Source organism: Giraffa tippelskirchi, chromosome 3, assembly GCF_054371585.1.
Source record: "Giraffa tippelskirchi isolate mGirTip1 chromosome 3, T2T-mGirTip1v1.2.pri, whole genome shotgun sequence".
NCBI classification, from domain to species: domain Eukaryota; kingdom Metazoa; phylum Chordata; class Mammalia; order Artiodactyla; family Giraffidae; genus Giraffa; species Giraffa tippelskirchi.
The window spans coordinates 84430969-84445962 of NC_137277.1; the positions used below are offsets into that span (position 1 = coordinate 84430969).

A 14994-nucleotide genomic window follows, 5' to 3' on the forward strand; every position below is an offset into this window, starting at 1 on the left:
CAAATTAATCAGACAGGAAGTGAATAACCACAGAAGGACGTCTGCTCTGACTCAGTATGTCACATTTAACAAGAGGCCAGAGCTTGTCCAAAATGGCGGTCCAGAAACGACCCCTTGTTTGTGTTAGAAGATGATGGCTTTCACGGTGACGGTTTTCTCTCTCATTTCTCGTTTGCTCCCTGCCTGCTTGTGTCCCTGATCATGCCTTCCTGCAGTATCGTTTAACGGTAAGAAAAATTATATTCAAACTCCGTGTATTTCCTTTATTCAGTTAGTGGGGAGGACTAAACGGCTTTTAATGGACCATTGTATGCTGAGATAAAACTGTTTAATTTTTCAGTAGAGCACCATGTGGTCCTGTTGCACACAAGACTAGTTTCACCACTATGGTGATTGTGGGCAATTTAGAACTTATGTTTTGAACTAAAATGTAAGCAAGATTTTCAGCAGAATTTTTCCTGACCACTGGACAAGTTTGGATCCACAGTAATTTTTTTCTCCCAGTTAAAATGGGGGTTTATGTCGCTAACTGTATCCTTTCAGTGGATGGTACAGTTTGTCCACATGACTACCTTTGAACTCTCACTTTGGCCAGCAACAGTAAGTGCTTTTAAAGCAAAAGGAGACTCTGGAAACTTCAAAGGAAAGTACTGTGCAACTCCACTCTTGCCAGTCTGTTGCTACAGACTGGTTACTTAAGTTCAAATCCCAAGCTATTTCTAAGCAGTCTTTTAGGACAAAGGTGATTTGTCGTTTAGAACCATTCTATTCAATATCTGAACAGTGCAGTGCACAATTAACTATTGCTGATCAAATTCTGCAGCATTCATTATAAACAGTTGCATTTAATATGGTTAATATTGTGACACAAAGCATTGTAATTTTCATATTCCAAGCAGTGTACTCAAATATCTACAGAGCAGGATTAAGGAAACTTTTGTATCAAAAAAAAATAAAAATGCTTTTTTTCCTTTGGAGCATATATGAGAAAGCAACTTGACTTATATTCCTTTTACCCCATGAAGAAGTATAAAATAAAGCTTTAAAAAGTTAAGAGGGTACATAAAACTTTGGTCAATAAGTATAAGTTCTTTTAAATAATTCAATGGCAAAACTAGTGTGTATATAGAAAATGGACAAGTGGTAAAATGAAGAAAAGGCTGCAGGAAGATTCTTATTAAGACAAGTAGGACAGCTTGGTTGAGAGAAAGTGAGGAAGCAGGAGAAAGAATAAGTCAGGATAGTGAGAGAGGAAGATGAAAAGCTTGAAAAAGACTTTGAGGACCATTAGGGTGGAAACCATACTCTTTCTGGTCACTTGGATTGTGGGTCTAATCTTATGCATTAACTTCATAAAGTTATATTGCTTCTGAACTGGAACAACATTTAGTCAAAATTCTCCCTTGTATAGTCTAAAGCACTTAAATGATCTATCTAAAATCAGAGTCAGGTTTTCTAATGCTTTTCAAAAACTTCATCCATTGGTTAATTGCTCACAGCTCTTCAATTACTCTTAATGTATGAACTTTTAGGGACTTCCCCGGTGGTGCTAGCAGTAAAGAACCTGCCTGCCAATGCAGGGGATGTAAGAAACAAGGGTGTAATGCCTGGGTTGGGAAGATCCCCTGGAGAAGGAAATGGCAACCCACTTCAGTATTCTTGCCTGGAAGATTCCATGGACAAAGGAGCCTGGTGGGCTACAGACCATGGGGTTGCAAAGAGTCAGACATGACTGAAGCGATTTGGCACTAAACCTTTAATATTATGCATACTCTGGATGAACAGCAGTATTCAGAGAATTCCCCAGGGTGAAGAATTTTCCCTGGGGTCCAGCAGCAATTTCACTCTGATCATTGATGAAATCAAGTTCTAGATATGCCCTATAGGCTGGAGGTTCCCCGGCCTGTGCTAAAGTGTAAGAGGAAGTGAGCTACCTAATTCCTGGACCTTTCAAGGTTTATATTCTTTGAAGTCTGCTTAGCATTTCGTAAACACGTCATTTTGTTGGGAGTTTCTGGCTATTTAAATTGTGATCCCCTCCTGGTTTAAGGTTTGACTCATTTTTGTTTTTCCAAATTGTCACTTATTTACCTCTTGTTGAAAAGAACATTTCCCTTGGACTATCATAAGTATTAAATACCTCTGTCTATAATTTGGCAACCCTCAGTCCTGAAAATTAAGACTGGAGAAAAGAACAGTAGAGTAAGAAATGCCTTAGTATGCTTTTCTGAGAAATTTAAAATGCACTTTATACACACCGCCCTTCGCCATTTTTTTGTAATGCAGAAATTACATGGGTATGCACATGTGGGCTAGGCTTTAAATCAGCTCGTGATTTCTCTTTCTCATGGTTAAATAGAGGAAAAGATAATGTTTGTTGAGCACTCACTATATGTTAGGTTCTTGACTTCTGCTTATTTTATTTTTTTAAAAAAATGGCTAACACTTACTTAGCAATTGCCTCATTTAATTCGTCAATGGTCCTATTGAGTAGGTACCCTTCTCCCCATTTTATTGTGGGAACTGGACTTAGGCTGAGCAGTTTGCCCAAGGCCACTAACAATTAACTGTAATTTCAAGAGCTTTTTTCATAAATACAGTTTAGAGGCCATGAGATGTCCTTTTCTAATCCTGAGAATCTGAGATTGTACAAATGCTTTGTTTTAAAATGTCACAGCGATAGTAAATATCTATAAGTGAATAATCTCAAGTAAGATCATTTCCTTTCTAAAGTCTTTTGACTTTTTTAAAAGTAAATTTGGTGACGCTTCTGCTTATATTACAAGGCTATACTTTCAACAATTAAGTTAATAAAATATGTTGAGTATGCTGACATATATGCTGTGTGTTGTGCATGAGTGTGTATGTGTGAGAGAGTGTGTGTGTGTGTGTGTGTGTGTTTATGTAGTGGGGAATGGGGGGGGCAGATTTGGTAAAACTAAATGTGGTGCTGAGGATTTAACTTTGATATTTGAGCCCCTTAAAGAGAGTACTAAGTACTAGTTAGAGATGGGAAGTTGTGGGAGGAAAATCGGTACTTTTTAATTAAGTGGATAAAGTAGAAAAGATTTACCTTCTTTTTCCCACAGTTAAACAAGGACAGGTGGGTCATTCAACTTACCTTCATTTTCTCATTTTTGAGAGGGTTTAGCTATCTGTGAATTTGTGCTAACTTTTCATGTAATTAAACATATAGGACTGTGTATTCTAAAAATAATTTCACTTCATAGAAACCTTTTTTTCCTCAGCAGTTATTCTTATAGTAAAACTGTGAGTTTGTGTCCAAGCTCCCAACTAATCATAATGACATTGTAGATGCTTCAGAATGTCTTCTCTGAAAAATGCCTTCCCTCTACTCCCCAAATTATCAATTCTTTATCTACAAGAACTCTAAAAGATGTGTTTCTGAAATAGCTAAGGACCCTCCAAGTACCGCAGAGACACAAACCCTTACCACTGAGAACACAACCTGTAAGCAGAAGTCACATAAGCTATTGCCTTAATTGATGCTCAGCTGAGAAAAGAGCAAGTACGTTTTGAGAAATGAACGGTCCCATGTACAGTAAGCGTGGGTGCCACATTCAGCTCAGATTGAGAAAAACAATGATCACGAACTAGGTGAGGGAGTTGCTTTGCTTATAAAGGAACGCTTCTTTCTTTTCTGTACCTTTGGCTTCCTCTTGGGTTGAGCAGCCTTTTTTGCTTCTCCTCTTCTATTGATTGCCTCATTGCCTACAGCCCTCTGAGCTTGAACTGAGAGGACGAGTCACAATAATAGAAACAAACTTTATGCAAAGATACTAAAAGTTTCTAAAATGGCCAAAACGACATGCCATGCTTGGGGCTGGGGCACTGAGCTGTTGCACTGGGCCTGGTGTCAGAAAATAGAAACTACAGGCAACTGCAGCTGTGAAAAGACTGTGCTAAAGAAACAGGATGGCTGTGGTTTGCTGTGAGCATCAATTTTCCTGTTGAGCATTTTTACAGGAAGTTGAAGAACAAAGCCGACTTCATCTTAATTAGTTCTGATGGTTTTCAGATCTTCAACACATCCAACCAAGTTTGCCTCATGGAGAAGTCTCCAAAGAATAGAACCAAAAATAATCCTGAGTAGGAATCATAAAACTACAATGTTGGCAGCAATTTGGGTTTTTGCTAAATGATTTTATTTTTACAGTATAACTTGGAGTGGACTCAGTATGAATTTAAGGGCCTTTCCTTATTAAAACACTACTGAGTTATATGTATTATAAATTTCCTTCTGTTATTATGTGGTGAAACAGTTGTGCATGTGTGTATTTATATAGATACAAAGAGGTATGTGTGTGTGTGTGTGTGTGTGTGTGTGTGTGTGTGTGTGTATAAACGCTGGAAAAATATACATCAAAATGTTCACAAGAATTATCTCTGGATATTATTAACTTCAACCCTTTTCACCTATAATTTAATTATTATCAAATGCTTTGTTCAGTGGTTAAATACAAGTGTCATGTTTTATTTTCATCTTTGTATTTTAGTGTTACCTGTTGTTTTCTTTCTTTCTTTATGGCTGGTCTGGGTATTCATCGCTTTGCTTGGGCTCTTGCTAGTTGCAGTGGCTTCTCTTGTTCCAGAGCACAGGCTCTAGGCACATGGGCTTCAGTCGTTGTGGCACACAGGCTCAGTAATTGTTGCTCATGGGCCCTAGCACGTGGGCTCTGTAGTTGTGGCACATGAGCTTAGTTGCTCCAAGGCATGTGGAATTTTCCTGGACCTGGGATTGAACCAGTGTTCCCTGCATTGGCAGGCAGATTCTTATCCATTGTACCACCAGGGAAGTCCCAATCTATTGTTTTCTAAATTAATAAGTAGATAAGTGATAAGTAGCATTATCATTTTGGAACCAGGAAAAAAAGTTCTCAAAGTCTAACCTGAAGAAGTCAAGAGCACACAAGAAATACATACATGAAGATGAGTTAAGGACATTATATATAAAGTAAAATGTCAATGAATGTAAATAAAAATAAGATACAAAATAGAAAGTAACAAAGGCAAGAGAACATTTGGACCTTAGGATCTTTTCAATTGTATTATTTCTATTATGTCTACTCCTTGTCCCTGCCTCCCCCCACAATGATGAATTCAACCTTTTTGGGAAAAAAAAAGTTTACTTTTCTCTCATTCATTTGATAGAATAGTATTCAAGGGTGACTTTTGGCAAGATTTGCATAGCAAAATGCTTTATAATTTTGAATAGCCCAAAATGGTGATAAAACGTAACTGAATAAACCTGCTTCTTATCTTCTTTGATAGAACTTGGCCGATTCACACACACACACACACATTCTCAGGATTAGAGACTGGCCTTCTTCAGGTTATTTCACTGGACAGCGCTGGAAATCTCTCCCCTCTTCCTGTTGTTCCATAGTATGGGCCTCGTGTGGCATCATCTAGAATGAACTTGACGTTGGTTGCAAGAAACTAAGAAACAGTTTATTTAAGTAACTCGTCAATTCTCTTGGTCATTTCACATTCAGAGATAATTATGCTTTCTTAGCTGAACACATTGAAGAAGAAAGCCTCAGTTTCCTGGGGCAGCTCTGGACTGAACTCTGGGCTCTGGGTGAGTGACTAGTTGTCCATGCTGTTGGGGGAAAATGTGGGTGTACAGTGGGGAACAAGTCACTCATTCTCACAGGTGTCCCCCATAACCAATATTACACAGCAAATGGCTTGGGGCCACAAGCTACCTTGGTTGATCTAGGGTCAGTGTGTGATGCTGTCCACTGTGAGTTTAAACCATGATGCTGACCTAGTAGAACTGTAGTAAAACCATCAAAACCATCCATTTCTCTCACAGAACTAGGAAAGCCCAGAATTTCTAAATATTGATGTATACTGTGTGTATTTGTATATTTGTGTTGGTGACAATGAAGAGCGAATTAGTGGATTTTGAAATCATTTATGTAAAATATTCTACTCTGTTCTCTCAACCCTCAGAGTAAATTCCTTTATAAAAGGTTTATTGATAGATGCCTCCTTTCACCTCAATAGTTTTCACCTAAAATTTCAGTTTTTTAGACTTTAAAATGTTTTTAATTTTTTTGGCCACACCGTGCAGCATGTAGGATCTTAGTTCCAAGACCAGGGATCAAATCCGTGTCAGCTGCATTGGCAGGTGGATTCTTAACCACTGGACCACCAGAGGAGTTCCAAATTTTGAATCACTGATTCATTCAGTGATTAAATAAAACTTTGGTAATCACTCACATACTGTAGGGTTCAGGTCGATTTTTAATTTCTTTAATTTTTTAATTTTTTTAACCATCCAGAGATGGTTTGGGTGAGAAGTCAATTGATAGATTTTATTCAAAAGCTGTTATAATTTCCACAGTGGATAACAGACATGATAGGTAACACGTATTGTTAAAACTGTGTTTATTCATTTACTAGGGCTGCCATAACAAAGAACTTCAGACTGGGTGGCTCGAACAGCAGACTTTTATTATCTTACATTTCTGGAGGTTGGAAATCAAAGATGAAGGTGTCGGCAGGTTCGGTTTCTCCCAGGGCCTCTCTTCTTGGCTTGCAGATGGCTACCTTCTCCCCATGTCCTCACACAGCCTTTTCTCTGTGCTCACACATCCCCAGTGTTTCTTTCTCCTCTCACAAGGACCCCAGTCATGTTAAATGAGGGCCCAGACCAATGGGGCCCTCTTAGTTATCTTTTTAAAGGCCCTTTCTCCAAGTATAGTCATATGCTGAGGTACTAGGAGTTAGAGCTTCAACATATAAATTCAACCCATAATGCTGTGTGTGAAAACAAAAAACCCATTTCCATCCGTGTGGTTTTCTTTGTGCACATAAAATTCAGCACACAGGTGAACATTACAGAAAAGTCTGGGTTTTCTCCCTCTGATGAATGTTATTTAAACAGTGAAATGAGACTTTATAAGCCATCGCATGCTCAGTCATGTCCAACTCTTTGTGACCCCATGGACTGTAGCCCACCAGGCTCCCCTGTCCACCAGATTTCTCAGGCAAGAACACTGGAGGGGGTTGCCATTTCCTCCTCCAGGGGATCTTCCTGACCCAGGGATAGAGCCCGCATCTCCTACATCTCCTGCATTGTAGGCGGATTCTTTACCACTTGCGCCATCAGGGAAGCCCTGAAACCTTTATATGCACATCCAGTTGTTCCAGTACCATTTATTGAAAAGACCTTCCTTTCCCCATCAAGTTGCTTTGATCACTTTCTTGAAAATTAATTAATTATGTACATATGGATTAACTTGTTCAAGCATTTTCTTCCTTAATAGATAGTTTTACTGTGAAGAGTATTGTTTGCTGAGTTGAATGTTTATAACACAGAAGGACTATTTTTATATTAAACTTCAAAGGTATCATTTGTGGACTAAATATACTGTCTTAATTTTAAAACAAACAACAACAACTAAAATCAGTGAAATGAGGGACTTCCTTGGAGGTCCAGTGGTTAAGATTCAGTGCTTCCATTACAGGGGACACAGGTTCAATCCCTGGTCAGGGAATTGAAATCCTGCATGCCTCGAGGCAGACACAGAACACACACACACAAAAACAGTGAAATGATTCTCTAAAAGCAACTAATTCTCAAAAGTGTATATTGTTAAAAGTTCGGTGCCTGGGGAGGGTGGGAGAGCAAGGATCATTAAATGGGTAGGGCTGCAGTCCTCCAACTCCAGGGAGCCTGGCTCCCATGGGAGAGCTGACCGCCCACACTTTGGGAGCCCTTGTCCTACTCACTTTTTCCCTTCTTCTAGAGCCCCTCCTACCCGGGAAACTGAGCTGCCTTTCCTGTGGGACTCCATCTCCCAAGGGAAGATGGACATGCAGGAGGCCAAGCCCTCAGGCTGCCTCATTCCCATGGGGGCAGCCACACCCACACAGGACTCTGGGCAGAGCCAGGGCCTCAGCTCAGTCTCCAGGCCTGGCCACCCTCTGCCTGGTGCTTGAGTGGCTCTCACACCAGCGGGACCTGTGCTCACCTCAGGGACCACAGCTCTGGACCCATCTGCTGACTGCTTACTCTGCCCAGCCCTGCTGTACTGGTTCACCTCATCCTTCCCACACCCCCATTTAACAGAGAGCTTAGTCTTATCCCAGGTTATTAGCAGCAGAATAGAAATTCACAATCATGTTCTCCTGACCCAGGACTCATGTTCTCACAGAGATTCTGTTTTCATCCATAGCCCACACTGGTGTCTGGTAAGGCTCCCAAACTCCAACTCCTTCCCTGACTGCTGTTAAATGCGAAAAACAAAATACAGAGGATTACCAAGGAAACCTGTTACAGTGCAATAGGTACAACAAGCCCTAGGAGCAGATCATTGCCCCAGCTTCCAAAGAGATCTGCAACAATTATACTATGATGTGAAAATATCATGTGAAAAACTGTTGGTGAAAAGGTTTCAGATGTGGTTTGTGGCCTACATTGATAATTGAAGGAAATGCTAAATTGTAGTTCGAATTTAGGGGAAATAAGTATGTCTCCTTTTTCATCCAAGTTCATGAACTGCTGAATTCTGTCCACAGACCTTGTGGGTTTGGAGATCCAGGCTAGGAAGGCCTGCCTGTTAGGATTTAGGCTGCTGTTGAGGCCCTTCCGTCAGGTCCAGTCTTGGTTCTGACATGGCTCTCCTGTGGCCTTGGACTCTACATCTCTGGTGAAGTCAAAAAACTAAGCTCTCAGACTTAAAGCTGGCCTGCCCCTCTGCCGTGGGATTGGTTCTTTACCCGGGCCCCAGGGTGCTCAGGGCTGATGCTGGGAGCTGTTCCAGTGGCCAGCATATGGCTTGTTTGACACCTGACTCTTTCACTCCCCCACATAATCAGTGGGACTATGTGCCATGTACTGGGGAGACCTGGTGTTCACAGTGGGGTGGAAAGAGCCAAGAAGGGGATCCACCAAGGGCCTGGCATGCGGAACATGAGGTTGCTCTTCTTTGACCCGTGTGCTGGGGTGGCAGGTTTAGAGGTCTGGGGTTTCTCACAAACTTCCCTCAAGGCCCAGCCTAGACAAGTCCAGACCAGCAGCTGTTCAGCTAGCAAGGAGCCAGGAGACCATGGCAGCCTCTGGAATCCGCTTTCAGCATGGAGGCAGGCGTAGGAGTAGTTTATCTGGAGGAGAGTGAGGCAGGGGGGCAGTGGGAGCTGCAGCAGTGGAGAGGAAGGAGAACTGAGTCTGGGAAAGGTAAGAGCGCTCACCCACAGATCCTCACCCTGTTGTTTATGTGAGGTGGTCGGGGGCAGGGGAAAGCCCGGCTCTGTGGTCCAGAGGTTTATTTATAAGCCAGTTAATGCACAGAGAGAACCACAATAGCAACAGAAAACTGTGAGAGTTAAAGAGGCCTTGCAGGGCGGCAGTCTCCTGAGAGCGCCCCTGCTCCATCGCCTGGCCCCTAAAGTGTACAGGACAGAAGTTCAATTTGATCTTTGCAACCAGAGACTGACTTATGAGAACCAAACCCAGAAGAGGTTCCTGGTGGTGATTAGAATTCACTTCTGCCTCAGTATTAGGATAACAGGATGGCAGACTAGTCAGTGAGCATAGAATCTGACACGATGAATTGGAGCATTGAGGGGCCTTTCATCCACCAAGCACATGGATGGTCTGTCCCATGGAGCCCATCTCTCGGGCCCTCTGGGTGGACCCAGCCACCCTCTTCCTTGATGAGCCACCTCCTCCAGCTCTGTTAATACCATTGCTTTGGTACCAATTCAGTTAGTTGGGCCTGAATCCAGTTTCAGACCCTCGTTCTTCCTCCTGGTCCTGGGACACAACTCTGAGGCCTCTGAAGGTGCTCCTGCAGTTGGAGCACCCCCTACATAGCCTCCAAACGCAGGCCCCCAACTCTGTTTACACTGCCCATGCAGCCATGTGGATGACTTGTGTTACCCAGGAAAGATCAAAGTAAGGGACAGTGCAGCCCAGCCAAGACTGACATTCAAGTGGCTCCTCTCCCTTACTTGTGTCCGTGGCGCAGTCCTCTCCTGGGCTTGCCCACCCAGTGCCCACAGTGTTTCTTCTCTGTCAAGAGAAGTGAGGGACAGACCCCTGAGACTTTTACTTACCAAAGTAAGGAACAGTAAGGGACAGATCCCTGTCTGAGACAAGCTCTTTTTGAAAACCAGATTCTGATCGAGTTTAAGGTGAGCTACAATACTAGTGAGCCCTTCACCTGCCTGAAAATGCTTATCTAAAAAGAGCAGAGATCAAAAGGACTTGATGTAAACAACTTTCACATCATTTTAATGAGTTATTAATTTCTGAGTCCCAGCATCCTCCCCTGTAAAAAGTGTTTGAGACAATGGAAATAAAGTGCCCATTATTATCCAGTTGACTGTCAATAAATGAGAGCCGCTGTTGCTGCTCTCGAGGTTTCTAAATTTCATTTTATAGAAGGCACTCAGAACAGAACTGTCTTGATTCCTGTCTTCCAGAAGCTTTGACAAGTCTAGTCATGTCCTGTTAGCTTTTCCATTCTGTTAACATCACAGAAAGCAAGCCATCCAGCAAAACTTCAATAGAAAGTACAGCTGACCCTTGAACTATCGATATGGAAGTTAGAGGCACTGATCCTCCACGTACAGTCGCTCCTCAAATCCATGGGTCCCCTGTACCCTGATTCTGCATCTTTAGATTCAGTCACCCATAGATGGTGTAGCACTGCAATGTTTACTATGGAAAAACATCCATATCTAAGTGGATCCCTGAAGTTCAAACTCGTTGTTCAAGGGCCATCTATATTTGATTCAAGGTGTAAGTTTTCCTCAACTTTTAGTGGTTGAGCTAAATTAATACTAAGAAATTCTTTTCTGCAATTAAGAGACTGTTGAAAATAAAAGAAAGATAATTCCGCTGTTTGAAATTCAGGACACACGTTACGTAGGAACAGTGTTATTATTCATGTGGTCAGTGTCCCAGGCTGCTCTCTTGGTTTAAGGCTCTGTGACCAGGCTTCTCGAACATTAATGCATATGAATCACCCAGGGATCTTGTTAAAATGCTGAAACAAATTCAGTGTGGGCAGGGGGGCTGAGATGTGATGTTTCTCATGGTGATGCTCCAAGGCTGATCCGGGAGCCCTGCTGATCCAAGTAGCAAGGTCTAGGTGGGAGAAGCTGGGATGCTAAGGGTGTGAAAGTGGCCAAGCGGTGGGGCATCTGCTGAGACCCAGGGACGGGACTCTGAGGACTGGGGGGAAAGGGGCCAGGATTGGTGGTTAGCATAACTCCTGGGGCACATCCTTCCCATTGCTTCTTCAGCTCCTGACATTGACCAGGCTCCCCCCTTTACTGCTGCTGCCCACCATGGCTTCCCTGTACTGTCCTACAGCCTGGAGTCTGGCCTTCCCTCTGTCCCCTGAGCATCACACTCTGCAGACAGCCTTTCTAAGGAGCCCTGTTTCTAGTAAACAGCTCCAAGTCAAAGGTTGGAGTCCTCCTCTCTTTTTTCCTCTGGATCCTGTAAGGAAGTGCCGAATAGCACAGAGGTAGGAACCTGGCCTCCTTGTCCATCTTACCTTGTCCCTATCTCCTTTCCCTGGAGGGCTGAAAGAACTTCGAGGGCAAGAATAGAAATAAATTTATTTTTACATTCCTGCGGGGCTACTCAGACCTAGACAGATGTCAGGAATCTCTTGACAGAGAAGAAACGCTGCGGGGGACCAAGTGGGGAAGCCCAGGAGAGGACTGCGCCAGGGAGACAAGTGAGGGAGAGGAGCCACTTGAACGTCAGTCTTGGCTGGGATGCACTGCTAGTAGTTTCCCGATAACCTCCCGGCTTCCTTGGGCTGCAGGCCAGGAGCCTTCCCCGACCTGCTTTGGTGCTGGTGGGATTAAGCAGCCTGTGGCGCTGCACTTTGCTCGCAGTTATCTCCGGGCACTCTGGCTGAGAATCCTCCCCTGCTGGCATCCTTCCAGAAGAGTAACATCCTAGCCATGTTGTGAAGGAATCCCGCCTCTTATAGAAACTCAGACTGTCCCTTTGAGGTGAAAGGGGAAGGAAGATTAGGACAGAATTATTGATACATCTAATACGTGACGGTGCTTTGTTTCTTTCTGTTTTGTTTTACAGATTTGTCAGCCAGACTGTTGAAAGCTAACCATTCAAGATGCCCGTCCCGCCCCCTCCAGCGCCCCCGCCGCCACCCACGTTTGCTCTGGTGAGTGGCTCTCCCCATCTATGATCCATGCGTGAAGCAAGCTAAACAGACTCGAACCTGGCACACATGTGTTAGTTTTCAGTGTGTTTACGTTCTGGCTTAAATGTGAATGATACGGTAAGCTCTCCAGGTGCTGGAGTAAGCCAGACCCTGAGATACAGCAGATAGTATATGAAAACGTTTTGTAGTCTAAAATCTCATACAATGCATAGGACACGTGCAGAATGTGGATTAGTTACGTTTGTTCCACCTCGTCTATCAAGGGAGACATATCCTATTCATTCAAACATGCTGGCCCAGGACAGGTTCGCAGGACCAATTTTGCCCAGTTTGGCCTTTTTCCATTCAAATGGACTCAGCTTCTACCCTTTACCATCTGGGCAGGATAGTCCAGAAACCCAGGTCTGTCCATCTATCTGAAAATGCATCCATTAACGTGTCCTCCAGACTCACTTATTTCTTTTTCTCTGCCTCTCCCCACCTTTCTTTCCACTCTGTTTTTGACAAATAACCCCCATCTCCCACTCCATCCTCCCCCACACCCTTACTTTGCCCTTTAAGTCCATCCTCACATTTCCATGTGTACTTTCCAAAGGAATGTATTCTCTGGGCCCATCCCGCCCCATGATGGGCATGTCCCGGAAGTTAGTGCACCCTCTTTCAGGAAGCCTCTTCCAAGCAGTAATCCGGAAAGGCTCCCAGACGCACCCCTAGCATGTGACACCTTCACTCTTCACTCGGGGAAAGTGAAGCTCAGAGAAAGTCTTTTGTCCAGGCTTCCAGGCTTCTTTCTAGCCCATCTCAGGCTGGACCCTAGTTGGGAGAACAGACCATCAATTAGCTCATTGCTATTCCAAATGTGCTCCTCCAACTCCTGGTTAGAGTCCCCCCAAAATAAACACGGAAATTTAGAGTAATTTAGAGCAATCTGATAATGGTATTGTGTCTATTGCTCCTAAGATTGTATTTTGTGTCTTTTTAAAACTAATTCATTTTTCTAATAATTTATTGTTATTTTACAAAATATCGGTCCATGATGGATTGGAAATTTTTTTCTTAAAAATTCATCCTTCCCTAAAATGAGTTTGAAAAGCTCTGATCTGGCGAACATAGAAGACCTAGTTTTTATTTCCTGAAAACTATAGTTGTGTACTACTGCTGGGTAGTTCATGCCTTGATTTTTTTTTTTTAAATGCTCATGTGTTTATTTTAACATGTATTTGAAAAATTATAACTACCACACCCCGGGTTTAATAGTGAGTTATCAATAAATTTTGAGGCAGAACAGAAGGCCAAGGAGGGTTGTGACCCAAAACCATGAAGAAAACCAGCATGGACATGTTATTAACCCTCTTTAGGCCTCAGGTTTTTTTATCTTTAAGATGAAGACAATAGGTAATTCAGAAAGCTCTTTCCAAGATGTCCAAGGCAAGTTATAAAAACAAGTTTTAGCAGTAGAGGATGATCCCATTAGCAAAAGTGAACTGTATATGCAAAGAGCCTTTCTGGAACTGACTGCTGAGAAGCTCTTAACAGGCTTGCTTCAGAGGAGGGTTGGAGGTCAGTAGGCAAAGGGAGTTTTATCTATTTTTTTCAACTGAGATATAATTGACATATAACATTGTGTAAGTTTAAGGTGTACAGCGTGTTGAATCGATACAGTTATGTATTACAATAAAACTGCCACTGTTGTTTTAGCTAATGCCTCTAGTACATCACATAATTGTTATTATTTCTTTTTTGTGGTGAGAACATTTAAGTTCTGGTCTCTTAACAGCTTTGAAGTGTATAATACAACATTGTTAACTTTAATAACTATGCTGTACAGTTAGATCTCCAGAGCTTGGTCATCTTTTAGTTGCAAGTTTGTACTCTTTAATATCTTCCCAATTTGGGGAAGAGGCATTCAGGACCCCATGTTCATCCTTCTGTCAGGTTCTTGGGCTCTGGAGCCAGGCTGCCAGGCTTTTAATCCGAGCTCCTTCTCTTATGAGCTGGGTGACCCAAGCGATGATTAACTTCCCTGTGCCTTAGTTTCCTTGACTCTATAAACTCACAGGGTTGATGAGGACTTAATGAATTAATATACACAAAATGCTAAAAACGATTCCTGATCCATAGTAAAAGCTATGTAAACGTTAGCTGTTATTATCGTGAGCAAGTAATACCTTAATTATTTTAAGACCCCTTCAGCTTAACACAGAGATTTCTGTTTAACCTGCTTCAGGGTTTTCTGAGCTCTCCCTCTGCCTCTAACTATAATAAACAGCTGGGTCAGGTATCAAGCTACACTTGCCCAGGTTTACTCCCTGTGGCCTTTCCTGGCACATCTGAAATCAGAGCCTTTCAGAGTCCCTCGAAGGACTCTCATGCCTGCCAGAAGCACCTCTGGGTTTGGGGAAGACGACTCTGCCTGGGACCAGGCCAGACCAAGCCAGTTTCCAAGTGTGACAGACACAGGCACATGCCTACTTCTGAGTCCATTTGCTGGCCTCTTAGTGTCCCTGCTCCCCAAAAGAATTCTGGAAAAACAAGATCCTAATTTCACAGTAAGGAGCTTTCCCAAAAATTCTGAAATCATAGAAAATACTCAAAGGTTTTAAAGTAGCACTTTTGTCTACTGTGCAGCCTCTGTGAGGTAAGCTTTCAAAAGGATTAGGGAACTATATTTAATATCCTGTAATAAACCATAGTGGAAAAGAATTTAAAAATAAGCAATTTGTAAAAAGGGATTACACATGAGGAACCCCTTAGGCCAGAAGGATGTGAAGGGAGTTTGGGAGGTAAAGGAAATGTTGTGTATCTTGAT

At 42.6% G+C, this 14994-nt stretch overlaps 1 protein-coding gene across 13 annotated transcripts in view; it reads left to right on the plus strand.

Moving 5' to 3' along the window:
* The window catches only part of WIPF1 (WAS/WASL interacting protein family member 1), a 123488-nt gene that overhangs the window by 83242 nt on the left and 25252 nt on the right, over positions 1-14994 (plus strand). For 9 of the 13 annotated variants that reach the window (XR_014080657.1, XR_014080658.1, XM_081584597.1 and 6 more), the window contains one exon: positions 12098-12185. Coding sequence is in view for 10 of the 13 variants with exons in the window: in XM_081584597.1 (XP_081440723.1) it covers positions 12135-12185 (51 nt within the window). In the remaining 3 variants the exon portion in view is untranslated. Of the gene's footprint in view, positions 1-29; positions 228-12097; positions 12186-14994 lie in introns of those variants that run through there. The other 4 variants (XR_014080656.1, XM_081584589.1, XM_081584593.1 and 1 more) reach the window with 1 other exon arrangement.